Here is a 25,862-nt window from a genome sequence, read left to right as displayed (position 1 = left end):
AGCCTTCTATCTCTGCATGTTTTTACTTCAGCTGGTGCCAATAATCTAGGACTCTGCAACCTGTATACTACAACAAGAGCAAACTATGTCATATCACTTGTCTCAGAGAGGAAGTATCCAGCATGTCACAATAATGGTGCTGCACATGGTGCCACCGTTCATCAACCCAATTGTTTATATGATTCCTAACCAAGAGTTGAAGCGTGCACTGTTCTGTGTGAACAAAAGGATACAGGTGGAGGGGGGGCTTCCAGGAGTCGGAGAGCGAGAACTTGATGTGATGCCCCTGGGAGAGAGAGGAGGACCACAGAGGGATGGGGTGGGAATGGATGGGAGCAGGCTTAGCCGTGGGAAGTATGGGTGCTGAGGGTGCTGCAGCACCCCCTGAAAAACCAGGTTGAAGAGGGACACACTAATCTGAGAATGCAATAGCTGGTAAAAGATGGCATATCTTATTACAGGTATAAGTGTTCACATACAGTGCCCTCCACAATTATTGGCACCCCTGTTTAAGATGTGGTCGAGGACTTCCAAAAATTCTCCTTTTTTTTAAAACAACATAGAACCCAAATGCAAAAAAAGAGAAAAATCCAACCTTTTATTTAAGTACATTACTTTGGTGTAAAAAAATTTTTTCACACATTTAGAAAAAATAAAACTTGAAATCATGTGTCCCACAATTATTGGCATCCCTGATGTTAATACTTTGTACAACCCCCTTTTGCCAACAAGACAGCACTTAATCTCCTCCTATAACATTTCACAAGATTGGAGAACACAGAGAGAGGGATCTTTGACCATTCTTCTTTGCACAATCTTTCTAGATCATCCAGTGTCCTGGGTCCTCTCTTATGCACTCTCCTCTTTAGCTCGCCCCACAGGTTTTCGATTGGGTTGAGGTCTGGGGACTGAGATGGCCATGGGAGGACCTTGAGTTTGTGACTGCTGAACCATTTTTGTGTAGATTTTGCCACATGTTTTGGATCATTATCCTGCTGAAAGACCCAATGACGACCCATCTTCAGCTTTCTGGCAGAGGCCATCAGGTTTTTTATTTAAAATGTCCTGGTAGTTCAAAGCGTTCATAATGCCATGCACCCTAACAAGGTTCCCAGGGCCTTTGGAAGAGAAACAGGCCCACAGCATCACAGATCCTCCACCATACTTCACGGTGGGCATGAGGTGCTTTTCGGCATACTCATCTTTTGTTTTACGCCAGACCCACTTAGAGTGTTTGTTGCCAAAAAGCTCAATCTTAGTTTCATCTGACCAAAGCACACGATCCCAATTGAAGTCCCAGTGCCGCTTAGCAAACTCCAGACGTTTACGTTTGTGAGTGTTAGTGAGAAAAGGATTTTTCCATGCATGCCTCCCAAACAGCTTGTTGGCATGTAGAGAGCGTCTGATGGTTGTTTTGGAGACTTTGTGACCCCAAGATGCCACTCTTTGATGCAATTCTGTGACAGTGAGCTTAGGACTTTTTTTTACTTCTCTTACCATCCTCCTCACTGTGCGTTGTGGCAAGATAAACTTGGGACCTCTTCCAGCCTTGTTTGTCACTGTTCCAGTTGTTTTAAACTTCTTAATGATTCCTCTGACTGTAGATACGGGCAAGTTAAGGCGAGTGGCTATTTTCTTGTAGCCATTGCCTGACTTATGAAGGTCGACACAAATCTGCCTTACTTGAATGGTGTGTTCTCTTGTCTTTGCCATGTTGACAAATGGGTAAGAGAATTAGGCCTCTGTGTCACGTCATATTTATACCCCAGGGAAACAGGAAGTCATGAATTACTAATTAAAAGTTCCTAGATACCCTGACCAACTTTAGCAACTACAGAAAAATATATATTTTTAAAAATCAATTAAAATTTTCAGCGGAATCGTTAGGGGTGCCAATAATTGTGGGACACATGATTTCAAGTTTTTATTTTTCTAAAAGTGTGATTTTTTTTTTACCACCAAAGTAATGTACTTAAATAAAAGGTTGGATTTTTCTCTTTTTTTGCATTTGGGTTCTATGTTGTTAAAAAAAAAAGGAGAATTTTTGGAAGTCCTCAACCACATCTTAAACAGGGGTGCCAATAATAGTGGAGGGCACTGTATACTGTTATCCACTGGATATGTTTTGTGGTGGACTTTAACTGTGTTTAGCCATCTTATGTATGCTTGTAAAAAGGTTACCTGTTTTAGATGTGTGTACAAGAAATGTCATAGATGTGCATTTCAATCTTCAAAATTGGTCAGGGTGCTATTTTGTTTTTGGAATCTTTTTTTATAGTTTTATTGTATTTAAAAACAGCCTACAACTTTTGCAAAATATTGTCTTTTGATACCTGTATCTTGAGCTAATTTGTATTTCTTTATGTAATGTGATTGATGTTAAATATTTACTGTAGCCTAAAATGCTTAGGGAGAATAAGACGGTGAGAGAACCAAAATGTTAGTGACTTTAAGTGTATTTCACCATCTTATGTGTGCTTTTAAAAATATGTTTTAAGAGTATGTACAGGAAATCTCATAAGTGCCTTTCAATCTTCATTCAGGGTGCTATTTAGTTTTTGGAATCTTCAATTCTTCTATTTGAGCTATTTAAAAACAAACACATTTTCAACATTAGCAAAACATTGTATTTTGATTATACCTGTTTTCACACCCGTCGCTATGGGTGGGCCCGGGTGGGCCCGCCCCCCGCCCCCCAAAATGCTTATGCCCCCCCCTCACTTGAGGGAATTTATTATTAAATATATGTACTGTAGGCTAATAATAATTTTGCCCTGCCCTCCCATGCATTTCATATGCCCCCCTTAAGACTGAGGTCTGGCGACAGGTCGGCCTGTTTTGTGACTAAATCAAATCAAACGTGGAACTGTGTGATGTTAGTGGTGAGTGTAATGGACCCACTCTTAGAACATATGGTTATTTGGGGTTCTATATAGAAACTTTTGGTTCTTTGGATATTAAAGGTTCTATATATTGTAGAATCAAGATGTTCAGGCTATCTTTATGTCTGTGACTGCCGATAACGTCAGAAATAAGTTGACTAAATACAAAGTTGCCAAAGTAGCCTATTTGCAATTGTTATAAACAAGTGAAGGATGAAATTATGCTTCATATAAAAACCGAGATGACGGCATTAAAAGATAGGCCTACATAGGCTACATGGGCCTATATAGGCTATTTCAATCATATTTAAATACATTTCATGTTCAATCAATTGAGTTCTATTTTGCAACTAGGCTACTGTCTGTAATTTGTGCCTCAATGTGTTTAATGATGTGTGACAACATGTGCGCAATGATGTGCCCAATCTGTGATTTAGTACATTATTATTGGGTAAGAATAAGATGAATCAATAGCCTATTTGGAGCCATAGGTGGTCATATTTCTCTAGGAGCTGATCCGTGGTCAGTATTTTGGAATAATTCTAATGTTAAGGTAAGATTTGAATGGAGAAAGCTGATCAGCGCTGCTTTCCTTTCGATCCTGTATGGACACATGGTCTGACGCACTTAGTGCTTGTTTGGGAAATATTTAGAAAATTGGCTTGTAAATAAAGATGCATTTGGTACGATCATCGTAATGCTTAATTTACATTGCAACTGAGAAACGAGGCCCAGAATTACTTACTGCATCAACTTCTGCCTTTTTAACCCATGTAAATACTACAATTAAGACAGATTTGTGGAACCAATAACGTTCAAATCAATAAAAATACACAATTTCAAATAAATATTTTTATTTAGTTATCCAGATACTGTTTTCCTGATATTGCTGTTATTACAGTGCTGTTATTATTGCTTTCATTACAGTGAAATTGACCTCTGAATGACATTCAGTATCAACACAACTAAAGTGCTTCATAATTGTGCCATTTGATAATGATCTGTGTATTTTAGTTTATGTTTTATACCAAATTCAGGTGGTGGGGCTTACACCCTAACCATCACCTCTCAAAAATATGAAATAAGATGCAGGCCTAAGGTTTGTAAATGTTCACTAATTGTTTTTAGAGAAATTTACATTTTGATTTATCGTGTAACACGTTCCTGCAGGAGAAGAGGTTATGTGTCTTCTCCGTGGTCCTCTCTCTTCATTTTTAAAACATTATTTCAACAACACACAAACTAAAACAAAAGTTGCCTATATCACGGAATAAAACATTAAATATGATCTTATATTTAAAACCAAACAACTTTATAAAACATATGTTCAAATACAATTATTAAGAAATAAGACAAGTACACTGTACACCCGATGGGAACGTTGCGCATCTTTGGAAAATAATTGTCTTCGAGGTGAGCATAATTTCCACGCAAATGTCTAAGCTCACTGTCTGCAACGGGTATTGGCATATATTTAGCTTTCATCGTCTGAATCACTGTTGCGAATGGGATCCCTATGGGGCGACGATGATTTCAAAGTGCTCTTGCTGCTGTCCTGCTTAGAGGTGCTGGAAAGGTCTATTGCCATGTCCTCAGTGTCTATAACACGAGAGCGGTTTGGCCAGGACATGTCGCTGTCTTTCCCTTTAGTTTCCTCGGAGTAAGTATCCGAGTGGGTAGACTCTGGCGTTCCTGGGGATTTCTTTACTATCTCCATGGACTTCTTGTGCATTCCTGCGTAAAGTGATAAAAACAATCAGTCTCGGCGCAGCCTATAGCAAAATAATGCAAAAATAAATAGACATTAGGCCTATAGGTCTATTGGTAAACGAAAATGTAGGCCTAACATTTAGACCTTCATCGTTATTATGTCTATGTTATGAAATATGTTGGCTGAATGTCTATCAAACATTGTACGGATACAAAACACATCTCAGCTATGTATTCAAGTGATTAAATACATATTTGAGTCTTATATTATTAATAAAGCAAACAACCTGCTGGCTCACCTAGAAGCCAGGGAGCACAGGAGCCCATCATCCCGCTTTTGGCGGAGTTGATGATTGATTCTGGCAGAGGGATGGAGTGGCGGACCATGGCACCGTAGAGCCCATACTCTGCCATAACACTGCTGCGTCCCCAGCACTTCTCACGTTTCCTCCACTTGGCCCGACGATTCTGAAACCATACCTGAAAAATAGGCACAAAATGTTAGATCTTTGGACAATTTTGCAGGTTAAACTATATCAATAAGGCCATTGTAGGTTTACATGCCCGTGTTAGCCTTGTAGTAGCCTACATGTTGTTATAAATAGCATACCTGTATTCTGTCCTCAGGCAATTCTGTCTTCATTGCTAACATTTCCCTGGCATACACGTCTGGGTAATGTGCTTCATGGAATGCCTTTTCGAGTTCCTCCAGTTGATGAGACGTGAACACAGTTCTGTAATGGATTCATTTTATTTTATTGAAAGCATTGATAAAACAGGCGTCCTAAAGGCACTCATTGTACTTATTTAATGTAATAGCCTACTCAATGTCTCTTTTTGCTCGGGTGCAATAAAACTGCGTCATACCAACCTGTGCCTCCTTTTCTTTCTCTTCTGGGAGTTTCCGGAGTTTTTCGAATCGTTTCGTTCACCAGAGAGACATTCTTCATCTGAAAAGAAAAGGAAACATATAGTCTATTAGAGACAAAACAATCAAACCAAAATCCAAAATATACATGTTAAATTATAATTGTGCTGAAAAACGAAATAAATCGAGAGCTTATAAATGGAATATAGACTAATCAAATTTAGCGCGAGACTAACATGGGATAAGTTCATTTGGATAGGTTTAACATTCAATCAACATCTTAATTTTGAGAGATAAAATTAGGCTACATCAATCTTGAATGCATTGAATATTTTAAATAAATTGAGCTACATGAGGTTTCAGCACCCCCCGAGAATACATGCTAAGTGGACAGCTCCCCTAAAGTCCTAACTGTAAAGTCAACCATTTGAAATGAGCTGTACCAGAGTAGGCGTCTCTTTGTTGCTCCAAATTCTGCATGAAATGGCTCTCTGCCCTGGACTGAAGGAGGGGTATGTGACTCGGTAGGAAGCAGGGGGCCCCCGGAGGTTGCTGAGCCGCCAAACTGCACAGGAAACCCAGACCAAGCGGCAAGGATCCTCCAGCGAAAGGGAATCCCATCCCAGCGCTCTGAACATCCCCGTGTCCTCCTACTCCATAAAGTCCGGATGGGCGAGGCTGGAGATCCGTATCAAGACCCAGTAGGTCCGTGATGGCAAAGCCTTTAGACCTAAACCCAGATCCATGAAGTCGTGATTTATCGATCCCAAATGCTGGAGCCAGCATCTTGACTTTGGGCTTCTCCTCAGCGCCATCCTCTCTTCCTGTCATGGTTGTCATTGTAAAGCGCTATACTTCTATTTTCCCTGCAGCTCGGGTGATGAGGCGGGAGGCATATGGGAGGACAATTTATCCCTGTGTTGTATCCCGGATAACCTCCAGTGACCAATCAGAGCAAACGGGACCCGTCGAACCGAAAGGAGGCGTTTCCCTTTTTCAATCCTAAAGGATTAATTGCCACCAATTTTCCCTCAAATCCGATAAGGATTTTCTCCTCTGTCCCCTCTATCTGAACTGGTCCTAAGTGTTTTTCTTTGATGGCAAATGTCATTTATGTAGGTCTCCAGCTAAACAATAGTGCATGCTTTACATCTTTAAAAATACACTTTATTTAAAAAAATATGTTTTATACATATTTTACAATGATCAACCTTCGTTTTATCTCAATATGCTGTTGTTGTGCTATGGTCATTGCTCAGTGATGCTTACATATACGAATATATATATTTAAATTAATTTGTAAATGAGAAAACATACTACCTAACGAAAATCGCTGTTTGCCCGTGCAGTAAAAATGTGAGAATAGCCTTTTGACTAGGACTAGTCTAGCGTAATATATAGCCAACTGTAAATAGGTTTAAAATACAAAAAAATATTAACATTTGAAAATAAGTTTATTCTAATCACTCTCTGGGATTTAATTAATGTAATGTTAAATTCATTTTGGCAAAGAATTGTATACTAGGCTACAGCAAGCTAATGATGCAACCTGCAGAATAAATAACATTTAAGCTAAATAGCCTGGAAAGGTGGCCTGGCGATGTCAGTTGACACATTTGGAAAAAATAACGTTATTTGTTTCTGTCAATGCAACATCTCAATACTTTTTTATGTTTTACATGATATAAATATTTTGCTACATTTAGCTACATTTCATATTAAAGAAAGGTCTAAATCTCCCTGACAAGATGTTCTCTGGCCTAACTTTTATTTGGGTAATTGGTCTTCGAATTAGAGGGTAATTTGTCTCTGTTTTCATTTACTCAGCTTTAAATAACCAAAAAAGTTTGTGTCGATAACAAATATCACCAAGTAGGCCTACCTAGCCTACCTGAAGATGTGAAATCAACGTGATAACAAATGGAAGCTTAACAGCATTCCACTCACAAAATGGACCTACAACAGGCTACCCTTTGTAGAAAATATAACGTATCACATTTGCATTGCATATGGATCGTTCTTAAATTGAGGTGATATTTGGGCAGGACATTTTGGAAATAAATACTTATTTTTTCTATATTTTTATTTATTTAAATGTATTTGGATACATCTTCCCATTCTAAATCAACTGATATGGCAGCTTAATGACTTGAAGGCTGAAATGACATTTTTGCATCTATTTCTGTCCATTAATAGTCCCGTGTAGCTCAGTTGGTAGAGCATGGCGCTTGCAACGCCAGGGTTGTGGGTTCGATTCCCACGTGGGGCCAGTACAAAAAAACTAACAAAAAAAAACTAACTGTAAGTCACTTAAGCGTCTACTAAAATGTAATTAATATTAGCACTTAAAAATGTCAAAAACTTGATGTAAATTTTAATTTGTTTATAATACTACCCTTCCGTCTATGGAGGACCAAACCTACCATAATTCGAAATAAATGAACACATAAATAGATACATAAATAATTTTTTTGACGTCTGTGGGTGGTATCTAACACACCATTGGTTGATCAATGTCACGGCTTGTTACTCGATTGCTTTTGCCTGGCTCTGATCCAAAAATTAAACAATCAAACTACACACACTTGAGAGATTTACAACCGGTAGCTAGCTACAGTAGCCAAGTTCTTCTGGCTGGTAGTATGGCTGCAATCAGGCGAGCGGTAGCCAGAGACATGGCAGTGCTGGCTAACACTGCTGAAAACAATGCCTCTTCAGATTACCTGCTTTTTTTGTGTGGAGGCATTGAAAACGTGGGTCAGCTAGCTGCTACAACAGACACAGAGGTGAACCCGTTAGTTCTTAACAATTTGGAGGAAGTTGCCCGACGACTTCACAAGAGTTCAGGTGATAACAAAGAGTCATGGTACAGCACACCATAGATAATTTCCCTCTGGGCCACCATAATCACACCATTTTTCAAGGTTGTTCAATTGAGCAGTGCACCATGACATTGATCAACCAATGATGTTAGAGACCACCCACATACGTTTACTTAAATAAATAAATGAAGAGATAATATAAATTAATAAAATGAATGAAAGTGGGATTAATTATTTAAATAATTACAGTATGTATCTATTTATGTGTGCTTTTATTCATCCATTTATTTATTTATCTATTTATGTGTGCATTTATTTATTTATATGTGCATTTATGTATTTATTAATGTATTTCTCTTTTTACTGTATGTGTACATTTATTTATTCATTTATTTATAATTATGGCAGGTTTGGTACTCCATAACGTTATCAAAATATCATGAATTTGAACCACATTCAAATGGGCATCAATCCATAATTTCAAAGCTCACTACATGTAATGTCATTTAAAAGCCCATTACATAGAGAATGTTACAAACTGGACTATATGTAGTAACTTACTTTGAAGAGATCGTGACTGGGTCTAAATAGGTTTTTGGAGATTGGTAGGCTAAATGAATTGTTTTTCTCTTTTACTGACATTTCCTGAAAGTCAGACTCTTCCCACACCCCAGCAAAAAAAAAACATTTTTGGTTATTGAGGATTTTCTATGGTCATTAACCTTAGAACCAAGCAAAAATAATTTACTAAAGTTATATGATTAATAATTTTGCTCATAATGTTATTTCCCTACATATAAAGTGAGTAACACCAAGTGACACTTTGGATTAAGACACACCAAAAAATTGTATTTTAATAGCCTTCTTTGCTTTTATTGATCTATGCAATATATTTAATACTTTTTTTTCACTTTCTAGCATTCAAAATAATAGATAGACATCTCTAAAACCCAAAATATGTCACTACAACTTTATACATCACTGGGACGAGCCAATTCGATTTCCCTAAGAATGCAGGAAATATAAAACTTGTAGTGTATTAAAAAGGCTTCTGAAGTTTGTAATTTCCACTTAGACATTTTTGACTAGATGTTCCTTACGAAAAATCTAGCAACCCCTACAAAAATGTCCATTAATTATAATCCACATAATAATTCATATTTCCTGTTGCTGCAGGATTATTTTCCTGCTGTATCGAACTGGCTAAAATGAAGATCCTACATCTGTATGATGTGTAACTATTTGTAATTTCAAAGTGTTTTTCATGTTTGCAAAGGAAAGGGATGGAAAATGCCACCACAATTCAAGAATAACCCATCTTCTGAAGTAATCAATGTAAGGGGGAATTTCGTCTATTTTTCACCCATCTTTTAACCTAAATCCAATGACATGGTGACATGTTTTGTTGATTTCACGTTGAATTCACGTTAGTTGACAACTCAACCAAATGTAGATCCAAACTAGACGTTGAACTGACATCTGTGGCCGGTGGGCCTCTTAGTACACTTTCACTGAGGCCTGAGAAAACCATACTTAGAGAAAATCTGCTGTTGTAAATAAAGTTTGTAATCTGACCGTTCACCAAATTTCCACTCTGAATAGATATTAGGATAAGATTGTTTTTACATGGACAGCAGAATCATTTTATTTCTGCAGTTAAAGTTAATTCTGAGGTCTCTGGAGATAATGAAACTCCTTATGTGCAAAAGTAATTCGGGAAATTAGGACCAAATTATGCTAATCCCATCGAATTGAGTGGAGGGGGTGTGTTGCTGCAGGTATAAAAAAAGAACTTCCTCGTCTGCCCAATGACTTTTCATTTAAGGAGGTGAAAGTGTATCGAGTCGGTCTCTGATTTAAAAAGCAATTAGAGAAATCTTCTTAACCAAGATAATTAAACCAAATGCATTACATTTGTTTAATCTATCACTTGAATACAGAGCTGTGTGAAATCTGCTTTTAGGGCACGTATCCATCAAAGAGCATGTGATGTGAAATGTATCCATCAAAGAGCATGTGATGTGAAATGTATGTGTTTTTCACACAGCCTTAGATCAAAATGGTTGTAAATAGCTAATAGTTAATTTATAGTCGGAAAATCGTGGGATTTTAACATGATAGGCTGCGAATTCAGTTATTGGAGATAAGAAGTGGGCCATCCTAACATCGAATTATCCGAATTTAAAATGATAGAAAATAGGAAAAAATGATTCAGGCTGATCCACAGTTAACATCAGATAAGCTTTTTCAATGTCAATTAAGAGGTAAGTAACATAAAATGATTTATTCTCATCCCATAAGATTAAATATGAATTGAATAAACCATCACCATTATCATCATCAATGGCCTCAACGAGTCAATGCATTAGGCTAGTGGGCATGCAGTAACAATTATTAGGCTTACTGTATCGAAAATAAAGACAATAAGGACAATAAAACTCTATGCAGGCCTGTAAACCCAGACCCATACTGAACACTGGCATTAGTAGGCTACCAGGATTGGTATTCAATTTGTTTCAGCAGTTTCTGAACCCATATAGCAGAATCTTTAAAGGGTTAACATGGGGTAAATTTAGGAAAATTAGATAAACACAACACCCTCTTTAATTTGATGGAAATAACTCCCTTAAAATACTCAGGAAAAAAATCCCATTTCCCTCAAAAGAGTACTTGCAGTGAATTGAGTGGAGGGGGAAAAAAACATTATTTTAAAGGCCAGATTACAAGACTGGGTTTCATGGTGTCATCAGATGGGATTATATGGGATTAAACTAATCAGTAAATGTTCTCTGCTCATTATTTTCCAGAGAATATTTCAAAGCGATTCTCCACAGCCAAGATGTATAATCTCTTACAGAGCAAAATATCAAAAACGTGCATTTTGCTCTATTTTCTCTGGCTATCCCTGGAACATGGTGGTTGTTTGACTTACAGATGGGCCACGTGCCCTAGATATACAGTGCCTTCAGAAAGTATTCATACCCCTCGACTTATTCCACATTTTGTTGTGTTACAGCCTGAATTAAAAATGGATTAAATCGTTTTAAATCGACACACAATACCCCATAATTAAAAAGTGAAAACATGTTTTTAGAATTTTTAGCGTATTTATTGAAAATGAAATGCAGAAATATCTCATGTATAGATAAGTATTTACACCCCTGAGTCAATACTTTGTAGAATCACCTTTGGCAGCAATTACAGCTGTGAGTCTTTCTGGGTATGTCTCTAAGAGCTTTCCACACCTGGATTGTGCAACATTTGCCCATTATTCTTAAATACATTATTCAAACTCTGTCAAATTGGTTGTTGATCATTGCTAGACAACCATTTTCAGGTCTTGCCATATATGTTCAAGTAGATTTAAGTTAAAATTGTAACTCGGCCACTCAGGAACATTCACAGTCTTTTTGTTAAGCAATTCCAGTGTAGATTTGGCCTTGCGTTTTAGGTTATTGTCCCTACTGAAAAGTGAATTCATCTCCCAGTGTCTAGTGGAAAACAGACTGAACCAGGTTTTACTCTAGGATTTTGCCTGTGCTTAGCTCCATTCAGTTTCTTTTTTATCCTGTAAAACTCCCCAGTCCTTAACAATTACAAGCATACCCATAACATGATGCAGCAACCACTATGCTTGAAAATATGGAGTGTTACTCAGTAATGTGTTGTATTGGATTTGCCCCCAACATAACACTTTGCATTAAGGACAAAAGTGAATTACTTTACCAAATTTTTTGCAGTATTACTTTAGTGCCTTGTTGCAAACAGGAAGCATCTTTTGGAATATTTTTTATTCTGTACAGGCTTACTTCTTTTCACTCTGTCAATTAGGTTAATATTGTGGAGTAACTATAATGTTGTTGATCCATCGTCAGTTATTTCCTATCACAGCCATTAAACTCTGTAATTGTTTCAAAGTTACCATTGGCCTCATGGTGAAATCCCTGAGCGGTTTCCTTCCTCTCTGACAACTGAGTTAGGAAGGACGCCTGTATATTTGTAGTGACTGGGTGTATTGATACACCATCCAAAGTGTAATTAATATGCTCAAAGGGATATTCAATGTCTGCTTTTAATTCGTTTTTACCCATCTACCAATATATGCCATTCTTTGCAAGGCATTGGAAAACCTCCCTGGTCTTTGTGGTTGAATCTGTGTTTGAAATTCACTGCTTGACTGAGGGACCTTACAGATAATTGTATGTGTGGGATACAGAGATGAGGTAGTCATTCAAAAATCATGCTAAACACTATTATTGCACTAAGAGTCCATGCAACTTATTATGTGAATTGTTAAGCAAATTTCTACTCCTGAACTTATTTAGGCTTACCATAACAAAGGGGTTGAATACTTATTGACTCAAGACATTTCCGTTTTTACATTTATTTGAATTTGTAAAACATTTGAAAAACAATTCCACTTTGACATTTTGTGGTATTGTGTGTAGGCTAGTGACAAAAACATCTACATTTAATCCGTTTTAAATTCAGGCTGTAACACAACAAAATGTGGAAAAAGGCAAGGGGTGTGAATACTTTAAGAAGGCACCGTAAAAAAATAAAAATAAAAGTGAAGGAGGTGCAAAGATCATACCCCCAAGACATGCTAACCTCTCACCATTACCAGTAATAGGGGAGGGTAGAATTTTTTGGGGGTATGATATTTCTGCCTCTGTAACTTTCTCACTCATCATTATTCACGATTCATTCATGATTATCCATAATAATGGTAGCATCCACATTAATGTAAAAGTGTTTTGAAACATATTCTATTCTTATTTACAATAAATGTGACTGCAAAATGACACAATACATTATTTACCATTCATTTCTATATAATAATCTGAAACACAACCAAACAAACAAATGCAAATGCATCCAACAAGTTTGTAGAGTCATAAGCTTGATGTACTGTAGTCATTGTGTGCTAAGAATATGGGACCAAATACTACATTTTTTACTATTTTAATACACCATTTCGAGATGGTTCACCCGATATAGATGAAAATACCCTCAAATTAAAGCTGACAGTTTTCACTTTAACCTCATAGTCATTGTATCATCCAAAGTGCTGGTGTACAGAGCCAAAGCAACAGAAAAATTGTCGCTGTTCAAATACTTCTGGACCTCACTGTATTTCAAATCTCTTGACCATGGACAGTCTTCTTCCTCACGGATCCTTGGTACTATACACAAGGCACATCTGGCAGACAGACAAATCTTCTCTGGGGTGGGGGCATGGATGGATGGGTGTGACCGCATGTTGCACACTTGACAAACGTGTCGTGTAAGCAGACCGACTGGGCTGAGTCCAGATGTTTGAGCCTTTCTATTAAGATTCATCAGGATTTGTAATCACCAAGAACATGAGACACTGCTGTCGTAACATAGCAATGGAGAGAGCTCCTTATTCCTTCATCAGCCAATGTAAGGGATCCCCTGCTGTTCTCTTCCTGATCTCGTTGTCTCTGCATCAGGACAGTCTCTTATGCGACTGCTTATTTTGCTCTCAAAGACATGTGGAGTCACGCTGTGAGACATCTCTTTGAACACCCCACCCTCCACAATCACATGGCTGAGACTCCCCTTCCAGCAATCTTTATCTCAGGAAACTCTGCCACTAAGGGTCTAAGCCGTTGGGGAGGGTGGTTCTAAGCTGACATATGGAATTGTTTTAAGAAGGTCATACCATGGATCACTTAGCTATTGGATTTAGAATTTTAGGACCCCTTTAGGTATTAAATTTTTTTTTTACAGACGTTTTCGTGAGAAGACCGATTTTCGGGATGTCTCCTGGTCTGACAAACAGCGCTGTAGCTCTGCCACTTTCCACCGCAGATGTGGAAGGGTGACATAGGCGGATGTGGTGGATTGAGACGCAGCCCATGCAAAAAAACAGATACCTCTAGCTTAAAGTTATGGATTTTGATGGGGATTTTCTATTTATTTTACTTAGATTGACACACCGGCGCGTCAATAGACTCTAGGGGTTATGGCGAAGCAGATGTCGTAGTTGTGCCAACCTCACTAAAAGCATACTCTATTGCACATAACACACATACAGTATGCATGCATGCAAGTGCACACATACATACACATACACACACATAATACACCACCCTGCTGCCAGCACAAAACAGCACATGAATGGAGTGCAAAATAATTTTGTACATCTGTTTGTTTGTTTTGCTTTTGTACAGTATAATCTTCTGTATAATCATAATGAAACAATGATGCAACTACAACGATTGCTAAGCTTGTGCAGATTTACAAAGGGTATACGAAGTGTCAACCTCGGTTTTGATTGTATGATTTAAAAATGTACTTACAGTGTTTAGGTTTAGCGCTCATCCAAAATCTACGAAAGTGTGTGTGTGTTTGTGTGTGTGTGTGTGTGTGTGTGTGTGTGTGTGTGTGTGTGTGTGTGTGTGTGTGTGTGTGTGTGGGTGGGTGTGTGCGTGGCATGGGGTAAGGTCGCATAAGCCGCTGCTCACTTGAGAAACCTATGTCGTATTTAATTTTCAACATGGATTATAATTATATCAAGAAGAGGATTCATTGATTTTGGGGGATGAATAATGTTCAGATTAAGGTTTTTAGATTCTTAGCTCTTCAGAGCTTTTATTCTGATCCAGATTTCTGTCGGTTTAGTACTTTGTTATCTTTCTTTCATATCTGACATTTTTTTGAGTTTTTTCGGTTTTTGGTTTTGTAATTAATTGCTTGTGTTCTGTAAGCACAGCAACATTAATTCCATTGGATGACTTCATGATAGATTTAAAAGGGGCCTGTGCGTGCATCTGTTAAAATCAGCTCCTGTCCGTAATCATCACCAATAAGGGGAGGCCATCCTCAAAAGGTCACAGCATGTGTGATGGAGGCATTAGGCCACATTTCATTATTTATCTTGTCTTCTTGCTCTCACGTTAATGTATATATAATATATAAATGTATGTATTTTTCTCTATTGTAAACAAGCTTTTATACAACCTTCAATGGTTGCTTTTTATTCTCCATTGTTTAGTTTTTTACAAAAACATAACAGACATCCCGTCAATCACTTTATCAGAGAATATTTAGGCTCTATAGTTAATACAAATATATATATGAAATGTTATTTTAGCAACAGTTTCATTTCCCATCTCTGAATAACAAACTCTGATCTACAATAAACGCTATATCTTCTTATTGATTCTGAGAAAGAAAGCCAAGGACGACAACAACAACAAAAACAACAGTACAATAAAAGCATATAAAGTGCCTTCAGAATGGATTCACACCCCTTTCTTTTTTCCACATTTTGTTGTGTTCCAGTCTGACTAAATTGAGATTTTGTGTAATTGATCTACGCACAATACCCTATAATGTCAAAGTGGAATTTCCGAAAAAAATAAAATATGAACAGCTGAAATGTTTTGAGTCAATAAGTATTCAACCCTTTCTTATGGCAAGCCTAAATAAGTTCAGAAGTAAAAATGTTCTTAACAAATCACATAATAAGTTGCATGGACTCCTTCTGTGTTCGATAGTTGTGTTTAACATGATTTTTTAATGACTACCATATATCTTAACCCCACAAGTACAATTATCTGTAAGGTCCTTCAATCGAGTAGTGAATTTCAAGACCAGGGAGGTTTTTCAATGCCTCCCAAAGAAGGGCACCGATTGGTAGATGTGTAAAAAAAAAAGCAGACACTGAATATCCCTTTGAGCATGGTGAAGTTATTGATTAGGCTTTGGATGGTGTATCAATACACCCAGTAACTACAAAGATACAGCCATCCTTCCTAACTCAGTTGCCGGAGAGGAAGGAAACTGATCAGGCATTTCACCATGAGGCCAATTACAGAGTTTCATGGTTGTGATATGAGAAAACTGAGGATGGATCAACAACATTGTAGTTATTCCATAATACAAACCTAAATGACAGAGTGAAAATAAGGAAGCTTGTACAGAATAAAAATATTCCAAAATATGCATCCTGTTTGCAACAAGGCACTTAAGTAATACTGCAAAAAATGTGGTAAAGAAATTAACTTTTTGTCCTGAATACAAAGTGTTATGTTTGGGGCAAATCCAACACAACACATCACTGAGTACCACTCTTCATATTTTCAAGCAGCTGCATCATGTTATGCGTATGCGTGTCATCGGTAAGGGAGTTTTTTTTGTTGATAAAAAGAAACAGAATACAGCACAGGTACAATCCTAGAGGAAAACCTGGTTCAGTCTGTTTTCCAACAGACACTGGGAGATGAATTCACCTTTCAGCAGGACAATAACCTAAAACCCAAGGCCAAATCTACACTGGAGTTGCTTACCAAAACGACATTGAATGTTCCTGAGTGGCCTAGTTACAGTTTGTACTTAAATTGGCTTGAAAATCTATGGCAAGACTTGAAAATGGCTTTCTAGCAATGATCAACAAACAACTTGACAGAGCTTGAAGAATTTTAAAAAGAATAATGGGCAAATATTGTACAATCCAGGTGTGCAAAGCTCTTAGAGACTCACCCAAAAAGACTCAAAGCTGTAATCGCTGCCAAAGGTGATTCTAACATGTATTGTCTCAGGGGTGAGAATACTTATCTAATCAAGATATATTTGTGTTTTATTTGGTAATAAATTTTTAATAAATATTAAAAATGTTCTTCCACTTTGACATTACATAGTATTTTGTGTAGATCGTTGACCAAAAATGAAATTAAATCCATTTTAATCCCACTTTGTAACACAACAAAATGCAGAAAAAGTCAAGGGGTGGGAATACTTTCTGAAGGCACTGTAGAAATAGACAAATGACAACAAAAACAACAGCAGTACAACTAAAGTATATAGTCTGTGCTGAGCACTGCAAATCGTTACTTAGGAAGGGGTGTTACAGAAAAGCGCAGGGAAGCTGCTTGCTGCTGTCTCCCCTGAGAATGGAGACAGTGTCCTTTACGTGCCCACCTGGGAACAAGAGACTGAGACGGATTGAGAACATAGCTTACACATCACAGAACATCAATAGAGGAAAAGGTAATCTGTTCAGTGCATCTATAACAAATAGGTGAATTTAGTTTGAAGGCAAATTTGTATCAGAGTATAAGCAAGTGTGATTGGAAGTGTCATACCCTTGGTAGAGCTGTATTTTGCATGATGTTAATCAAATTTGTGCAGTATATTTTGTGCAGTTTATATTTAGACTTACTCCCGTCATTTCATTGCGTGGTGTGGTTCAAATAGTTAGAAATAGTGGCTAAGGTGGAAGAAGGCACAAAAAGATCTACATTATGACAAATTACATAAGATTTCCTCCAACCTTGCTACACCCATACTGTACAGTGGGTGCATGGTTAAGAGAATGATTGAAAAACATAAATCCAAAATGTTCATTGAAAACATGAAAAGCACCAATGGATTTGAAGAAAGAACAACAAAGCAGTACAACAATGTTTACAGCATCACATTAACATAAAACCATAACAATTTAATAAACTAATTACACAATTAACATACAGTTATTTCATCACATTAATTCTACTTTGCTACCCTATATGACCGTATATGACTGAAATAATTGAATCCAAAGGGCATCGTAAGCAATAGCAGCAATTGCAGCCCTATAATTCTCCTCCCAGACAGTGATAATGCCTGAGGTCACCAACACAAAGGATGCTGAACACCAGGCCTTCTTGGTTGTGTTGTTAATTGTTCTGCTGGTCCATTGTTTATCTGAGACTATGGCAGAGGATACAATAGTCTGGCCACGCTTCATCCACCCACAAATCAACCCTACGCAGTCTGACTTTGGCCCAGTAATTATAAAATAAATGCACATTTATGCAAATAGCCCAGGATAGATTAACCTAATTTGGTCATGTAAACAACTCCTCGAGTGGGATTAAAGTTTTGTCAATTAGACAATGGTTTATAATGACCCTTAGTAGTCTGGAAGTCTGGGTGCAGTTATCTAATGGGCATGCCCCCTCATTATATAGTCCATAATCTCACCCTTAAAGTGAGGCCAAGCCAGACATGACACACTCATACTATACAATCATGTCTGCTGGCATTAGCAGTAATGGCTAATGATTAAGGGTTACCACTGTACTGACACCATGTCATAGCCATTTCTTAAACACCAAGCAGCAACCGTCCAGCCACGCTTTTGGGGAGCCATGTTGGTGCACAAATCATAATTGGTACGCGTGCCAGTCTGACAAAAAAAGCAACAAAGCACACACATATGCTAATTTCCAATCTCTTCAATTAACCAACATTTTCCTCCAAAAGTGTCTGAATAACATTTATGTATGCAAAATACTAATTGGCATTTGAGGAAACAATACGGAAATGTATGACCACTTGTAGAATATTTTTTTTTCCAAACTGACTATGCTACTACAACTGTCTTCCATAACATTAGAATGAGGTCAAGTAAGAAAACTGTAAACGTCAGACAAGGATCACATTTTTGCACAACTAAAACTATATTGGCCTTTGAAACTGAACCACATTATATAATACTTTTCATATGCATTTCAAGAAAAGTGCAGAAAAGTAGCTTAACATTGATAACACAATTCAAAACCAGTACGTTTCTAGGATAAATCCAATAAAATGATTCTACCATGTTTGAATGGACATGAATTTTTTACTTTCTTGAGTGTATGGATCCAAAGGGGCAGTCCTTTGTTGCAAAAAACTGAAATCATAAAATCTTGATTGAATAGGGCCATAAAATTGTATTTGCAGTCCAGCTGGATCCAGCATTTCCTTGTACTTTTTTTTACATTGAACATTTTTCAAAAGTAATATCATAACACATCAATTTATTTGAAACCCACAGCAAGAAAGAGGTGTTGCTTTGCATTCCTTACAGTGTTGATCCTGCCTTTTTGTTCCATCTCTTGACAGACGTTCTTTGTATTTTTCTTTTTCTTTCCGTTTTCGTCCTGTTGTCTTTCTTTGTGGATAAACAATACATGACTGTTCAGGTCAAATGTGTGTCTGAAGCTTTTCCCGCCGTCAGCACAATTACAGTAAAAGAAAGTATCCTGTGTGAGTCATTATGTTCAGTTAGGTGTCTCTTCCTCTTGAAGCTTTTCCCACAGTCAGCACAGTTGAATAGTTTTATCTTCTGTATGAGTCAGTATATGCCTGTTCAGATACTCCTTGCTATTGAAGCCTTTCCCGCAATCCCCACAGATAAACGGTTTCTGTCCTGTGTGAGTATGTATATAATTGTTAAGGTACTCTCTGTGACTAAAGCTTTTCCCGCAGTCACCACAGATAAATGGTTTCTCTCCTGTGTGAGTCAGCATATGCCTGTTAAGGTTAACCTTGCGAGTAAAGCATTTTCCGCAGTCACCACAGCTAAATGGTTTCTCTCCTGTGTGACTTAGTATGTGCATCTTCAGGGCCTTCAGGGCCGCCTATAGATTGAAGCTTTCCCCCAGTCCCCACAGCTAAATGGTTCTCTCCTGTGTGAGTCAGTATATGCACAATTAGTTTCCCCTTGCAATTGAAGCTTTTTCCGCTGTCACCACAGCTAAATGGTTTCGTTCCTGTGTTGGCCTGTATATGCCTGTTCAAGGTCTTCTTGCTATTGAATCTTTTTCCACAGTCACCACATTTAAGTGGTTTTATCCTCTGAGTGAATCCTCGAGTGCGTCTTCAGCCGGACAGTCTGAGTGAAGCATTTGCCAAAGTCAAACGTGGTGCTGGGTTTAGTGCTGGGTTTCCTCAATGGTGTGTTGGGATCCAATGGTGGTCCCACTGGGTCACTGCTTACGGCTGAGCTGTGACGGGAGGCATTGCTTTGATTATCTGGATGGTCAAAGGATATGTTGAGACCCTTTAGTTGGGTCACAGTGCCAAAAGATTTGAGAATGACATGGTTTAGAGTCACTCTAAAACACTCTCTGTTCTCCACAGTCTGGGTTTGGGGAAGAGTAAAGGACTGAAGCGGGTCCTCCTGAACACATTAACTTTCACCCCGGGAAAGAGTGAATATGGAGCCTTTGGTGTCAAAGAGCCCTTGAAGCTGCTCTTCCTCCTGACTGGTCATGAGTTCCTCCTGTTCCTCCTTAATTTGTGTGTGCTCTTGGTCCTCCTGCACCAGACTCGGGCTCCAGTCCTTATCACAGTGCTGCTGCTCAGAGGTAACCTCCTCAGACACAGCGAGAGAGAACTGGAGGGAGTCTATTCTACATCATTGTATCTCTGGTGGGATCCGCAGCATCTTCATAGCCGGTTATTCTCCTCATTGGATCGGGCAATCTCCTCATGGTACTCCATGGCAGCCGCCATCAAATGCTCATTAAAAAGAAAAGACTGGAGTTTAGCCATTTTGAGTGGATCTTTGAGTTGGGTAGTCAGTTGAATGGTGAAGAGAACCAATGGTGGACTACGGGGTCGCTGCTTACGGCTGAGCTGTGACTGGAGTCATTATTTTGATTATCTGAAGAGTCACAGGAAATGTCGAGACCTTTTAGTAATCAAGATATCAGCCGCCATTAAAAGGTATTTAAAAAACACACTCAAACACCGGAGTTTAGCCATTTTGAGTGGACCCTTGAGTTGGGTACTCAGTTCAATGGATCTTTAGTCCACACAATGAATGTTCAAAATCAAAACAGCATGTCTCCAATTCTAATTCTGTGTTGTCCTCTTCTTTTTTATGTTTTTTAGCGATTGGCAAGCTTAGAAATGGACAATAGCGACGCCCACTAGATGGGGTTCTGGGCTGGAATAGATAAGAAACAAAATGTGCACTCCTTGGAAAGTGGGTACTGTGATGCCACGAGAGGCTACCGCTTCCAGCGGGGTTGCCCAAGTAGTGCAAGGAGTCCAGGTTCAACCAAAACAAGGATTTTTATTAAAGGTCTTCGGCAACTAACGAAATTATAACACAATTCTCTTCTTCTCCGAGCCCACCTTCCAGACCGTGTCTCTCCCCTTCCAAAACAACTCCAGCTTATCAGCCCCTGATTGGTTTCAGCTGCGTGGGAAGATTGGCCACAGAGGGTTGGAGTTCCCGACCATACCAGCAGATGGAGCCATAGCTGTCTGGGTTTGCAGCCATCTCAGGGGGATGTAACGTCCCTCCAGGACACAGCCTCTCGTGACATCACACATCCCCCTCCTCGGGACCGACGTCCTCGTCGGGGTAAAGGCAGTGAAGAAGGCATCACGCCGGGAGAGGGCGTCCGCATTTCCGTGGTGCTTGCCAGCCCTGTGGACAACCGAAAAGTTAAACGGTTGCAAGCTCAAAAACCATCTGGTTACTCTACTGTTTGATTCCTTGTTCTTGGCCATCCACTGCAGAGGGGCGTGATCAGATACCACCATGAAACGTCGGCCCAGGAGATAGAACCGAAGGGACTCCAGGGCCCAGACTACAGCCAGACATTCCTTCTCCACCGTTGAATAGTTCTTCTCTCTTGGAAGTAACTTCCTGCTTAGGTAGAGAATGGGATGTTCTTCCCCGTCATGTGCCTGGGTGAGGACAGCACCCAGACCCACCTCCGAAGCATCCGCTTGGACCATGAATTCCTTCTTGAAGTCTGGTGCCACCAGGATCGGACTGGAGCAGAGTGCTCGCTTCAGGTTGCGGAAAGCCGCCTCCGCCGCAGGGTTCCACTTCACCATTCGTGAGTGGCGTTTGGTCGTCAGCTCCGTCAATGGTGCCGCTATGGTAGCAAAATCTGCAATAAAGCGTCTATAGTAGCCAGCGAGGCCCAAAAATGACCTTACTTGCTTCTTGTTGATGGGCTGCGGCCAGTCCTGTATGGCCCGCAGTTTGGCTTCCTGTGGTTTGACCAACCCCCGCCCAATGGTGTACCCCAGGTAGTTTGTCTCACTGAAGGCCACCTTGCACTTCTTCGGGTTTGCCGTGAGCCCTGCTTCCCTGAGCGAATCCAGCACCGCTTGTACCCGGGGTAGGTGGCTGGCCCAATCCTGACTTTGTATAACCCCATCATCCAAATAAGCCGCTGCGTACCTCTTGTGGGGCGCAAGGACTCGATCCATCAGGCGTTGGAACGTGGCAGGTGCCCCGTGGAGACCAAACGGAAGTCGGGTATACTGGTAGAGCCCCTCCGGGGTGGCAAAGGCTGTCTTCTCCTTAGACGCCGGGGTCAAGGGCACCTGCCAGTAGCCTTTTGTGAGATCAAGAGTGGTTATGAAACGAGCATGCCCCAAGGAGTCTATTAAATCATCGACACGAGGCATTGGGTATGCATCAAATTCAGACACTTCATTCAACTTTCGATAGTCATTACAAAATCGTACTGAACCGTCTGGCTTGGGAACTAGTACTATGGGACTTGCCCAGGCACTGTGGGACTCTTCGATTACTCCCAACTCCCGCATCTTCCTTACCTCCTTCTGTATAACCACTTTACGAGCCTCTGGCACGCGGTACGGGCGCTGGTTTACCGTTCGGCCAGGCATGGTGCGGATCTCATGTTGGACCACCTCTGTGTGACCGGGAAGGGAGGAGAAGACATCCTGGTTCTGCTCCACGAGTTCCAGGGCCATCTGTCGTTGATGTGGGGACAGATTTGGACCCAGCTGAACCTCTTCTCGCGCCGGTTCCTGGGTCTCTGTGGGGGTAGAGAGCTAAACAGCGCCTCTCTGGCGTGCCACTTCTTTAAAAGGTTAACATGATAAATCTGCTCAGTTTTCCTCTTATCTGGTTGCCTCACCTTGTAGTTTACTTCTCCCATGCGTTCAATGACCTCATATGGTCCTTGCCAGGTTGCCAGGAATTTGCACTCAACGGTTGGCACCAGGACCAGCACTCTGTCCCCCGGCTTAAACTCCCTGGGCTGAGCAGATCTGTTGTAGGAGGCTTGCTGTTGCCGCTGACTGGCCTCCATGTGTTCCCGCATCATGGGATAGATGGCCTTCATTCTCTCCCTCATAGCCCCTACATGGTCGATCAGTGTCCGCTGTTGGCATGGCTGCTCCTCCCAGGCCTCCTTGGCGATGTCGAGCAGTCCTCTGGGTCTGTAGGAAAGCAAGAGCTCAAAGGGTGAAAAACCAGTAGAAGACTGAGGTACCTCTCTCACCGCAAACAATATGTATGGTAACAGCTGATCCCAGTTGCGCCCATCTTCCCCTACCGCTTTCCGCAGCATGGATTTTAGTGTTTTGTTAAAACGTTCGACTAGGCCATCTGTCTGGGGGTGGTAGACCGAGGTTCTCAGCTGTTTGATTTTCAGTAAAGCACAGAGTTCTTTCATCACCCTGGACATGAATGGAGTCCCTTGGTCCGTCAATATCTCTTTTGGGATTCCCAGACTAGTTGAGAGACGGAACAGCTCCTTGGCGATTTGTCTGGATGTAGCCTTCCTCAGCGGAATGGCCTCCGGGTACCGGGACGCATAGTCCAGAATGACCAGAATGTATTGATGTCCCCTGGCACTTTTCGGTAAGGGCCCGACTATGTCTAATCCAATCCTCTCAAAAGGAGTTTCGATAATGGGCAAGGGAATGAGCGGGTTTCTATATGTGGGCTTTGGCGCAACCTGCTGACACTCAGGGCAACTACGGCAGTAGTTCTCTATCTCTTTGTGTACTCCTGGCCAAAAGAAACGTTGCATGATTCTTTCCTTAGTCTTCTCTACCCCCAAGTGGGCCCCTAGCGGGTGTGTGTGGGCTAGGTTGAGTACTGTGGCCCGATAGGGCTGTGGCACGAGGAGCTGTTCATGCACTTCCTCATTTTTCTTGACTATCTGATATACTAACCCCCGGTTTACTGCGAAATGGGGGTAAGTAGGGGTTGTCTTATCACCTAACACTACACCTTCTAATACCTGCACATTTCTTAAGGCATTTGCAAGAGTAGGATCTTGTAATTGAGCCGTACCATACTGGCCTGTGAGAGGGGGAAGCTCTTGGGTGCCTGGGACGTCTTCTTCACTGGAGAACGGAGCACTTTCCTGGGCTGCGTTCTCTTCTCCCGTATCCGGACCAGTCTCGGTGTCGGTCTGGGCACCTGCCATCCCTATCAGAGCCCGGGCGGGAGTGAGTAACTCGGAGGATTGCACCGGAGCCTTCCCAGGATGAGTCTTGCCTCTCCGTTTCCGAGGTACTCGGGTTATCCTCTCCTGAGACTCTCTCCAGAGTGGGTAAAAGGCTGGGCAGTCTCGTCCAATTAGGACAGGGACGGGGAGGGAATCAACCACCCCCGCCGTCGTGTGTATGGTTCCCCGTGTGCTGGTCATTGTAAGTTCAGTAATGGGGTATTCTCTGGTGTCCCCATGGACACAGGAAACTGGGAGGACTTTCCCCGGGGTCAGACACGTTGGGCCCACCAAATCCTTACGCACCAGGGTGGCCCGGCTACCAGAATCCAGTAAGGCCTCCACATCATGGTGATTCACAGTTACCGGGCAGGTGGGGGGTCGATCTGGGCCGCCATCTACGACTCCCAAGAGCGAGGCAAAACGATGTGGGGGTGCTGAGCTGGAGGACTCCGCAGTGGGCATAGGTTCATCGGCTGGTTTCCCACACTGCCAGGAGATATGTCCCATCTCCCCACACCGGTAACACTGTCGAGGTTCCCCATCCTGGTGTACTCTTCTTGGACCCGCCTGGTTTCTGCCTCCCCTGGAGCCGGGATAAGTCCTGACGCGGCGGGGTTCGAGACCTTGGGGTCCTTTGGACGGGTTTTCCCCATTTGTGGTGGGGCCGCACTCCTGGGGTTTTTCCGGGAAGCATTCAGCATCTCCGCGGTGGCCTGGTACTTTTCCACAGCTTCCACGGTCAGATCAGCCGTGGTCAAGGCCTGTTGACTGATGAACCGTTTTGCCTCATAAGGCAGGGCGCGTAGGTAACGATCCACCACAACGGCCTCCACCACCGCCGCTGCTGTATTCCTCTGCGGATCCAGCCATTTCCTTGCGATTCGGACAAGTTCATGCATCTGCGCCCGAGGAGGTTGGTCTGGTTGGAAGGTCCAACTGTGAAAGCGCTGGGCCATACCAAACCTTGTGAGTCCATATCTGCTGAGGATCTCAGACTTCAGGGCATCATAGTCAGTAACCTGGTCAGGGCCCAGGTCCCGGACAGCATTCAGCGCTTCCCCGGTTAGGAAGGGGGCTAACAGACCAACCCACTGTTGCTTGGGCCAGGCTTCCCTAGTGGCCGTGGCCTCAAATGCATGCAGGTATGCCTCAATGTCATCGGTAGCTCCCATCTTAGATATAAAGTCACTTGCCTTTATTGGGCGGGTATTTTGGACCACCCTCTGTCTCTGCAACTGCAATTCCTCTGCCTTCAGAAGGTTGGCTTTCTTTTGCTCCTCCAAGAGAGCCACGTTTGCTTGCATCTGGGCTTGCTGGCCAGCAACAAGGGCTTTCAATATGTCCTCCATTTCAGTCGGCGGGGAGCCTACGGCCAACTTGGAAAACTGGGTGATCAAACCTTCGGTATCCTCCTCCGACATGCACTATTAACGCTTGAGCCTGCCCGTATTCTCCACCATCTGTGATGCCACGAGAGGCTACCGCTTCCAGCGGGGTTGCCCAAGTAGTGCAAGGAGTCCAGGTTCAACCAAAACAAGGATTTTTATTAAAGGTCTTC

At 41.0% G+C, this 25,862-nt stretch overlaps 1 protein-coding gene across 2 annotated transcripts; it reads right to left on the bottom strand.

The window, feature by feature from the left end:
* Positions 1 to 3,725: 3,725 nt before the first annotated feature.
* On the bottom strand, positions 3,726 to 6,339 carry LOC121582826 (visual system homeobox 1-like). 2 transcript variants are annotated; one of them, XM_041898953.2, is made up of 5 exons: positions 5,904 to 6,339; positions 5,464 to 5,542; positions 5,203 to 5,326; positions 4,880 to 5,072; positions 3,726 to 4,616 (listed from the first exon to the last, which is right to left on the bottom strand). In XM_041898953.2, the coding sequence occupies exons 1-5, from the start codon at positions 6,298 to 6,300 to the stop codon at positions 4,357 to 4,359; spliced, it is 1,053 nt and encodes a 350-aa protein (XP_041754887.1). In that variant the 5' UTR covers positions 6,301 to 6,339; the 3' UTR covers positions 3,726 to 4,356. The 2 variants fall into 2 exon arrangements, with proteins under 2 accessions (XP_041754887.1, XP_041754896.1); XM_041898962.2 differs by having other exon boundaries at positions 4,892 to 5,072.
* Positions 6,340 to 25,862: the final 19,523 nt, after the last annotated feature.

The sequence above is a fragment of the Coregonus clupeaformis genome, chromosome 1, assembly GCF_020615455.1.
Source record: "Coregonus clupeaformis isolate EN_2021a chromosome 1, ASM2061545v1, whole genome shotgun sequence".
In the NCBI taxonomy this organism is placed as follows: domain Eukaryota; kingdom Metazoa; phylum Chordata; class Actinopteri; order Salmoniformes; family Salmonidae; genus Coregonus; species Coregonus clupeaformis.
The sequence above is the reverse complement of the archived record's forward strand: the minus strand, read 5'-3'. Positions and strand labels throughout refer to the sequence as shown.

What these genes read in the sequence shown, in the direction of transcription:
- LOC121582826 (XM_041898953.2), bottom strand. Translation starts at nt 6,300, where the DNA reads ATGACAACCATGACAGGAAGAGAGGATGGCGCTGAGGAGAAGCCCAAA. An exon ending in TGCCTGAGGACAGAATACAG is followed by an intron (nt 5,073 to 5,202) that starts GTATGCTATTTA and finishes CCTATTTTTCAG; the next exon opens with GTATGGTTTCAGAATCGTCG. An exon ending in GCTTCTAGGTGAGCCAGCAG is followed by an intron (nt 4,617 to 4,879) that starts GTTGTTTGCTTT and finishes CACTTTACGCAG; the next exon opens with GAATGCACAAGAAGTCCATG.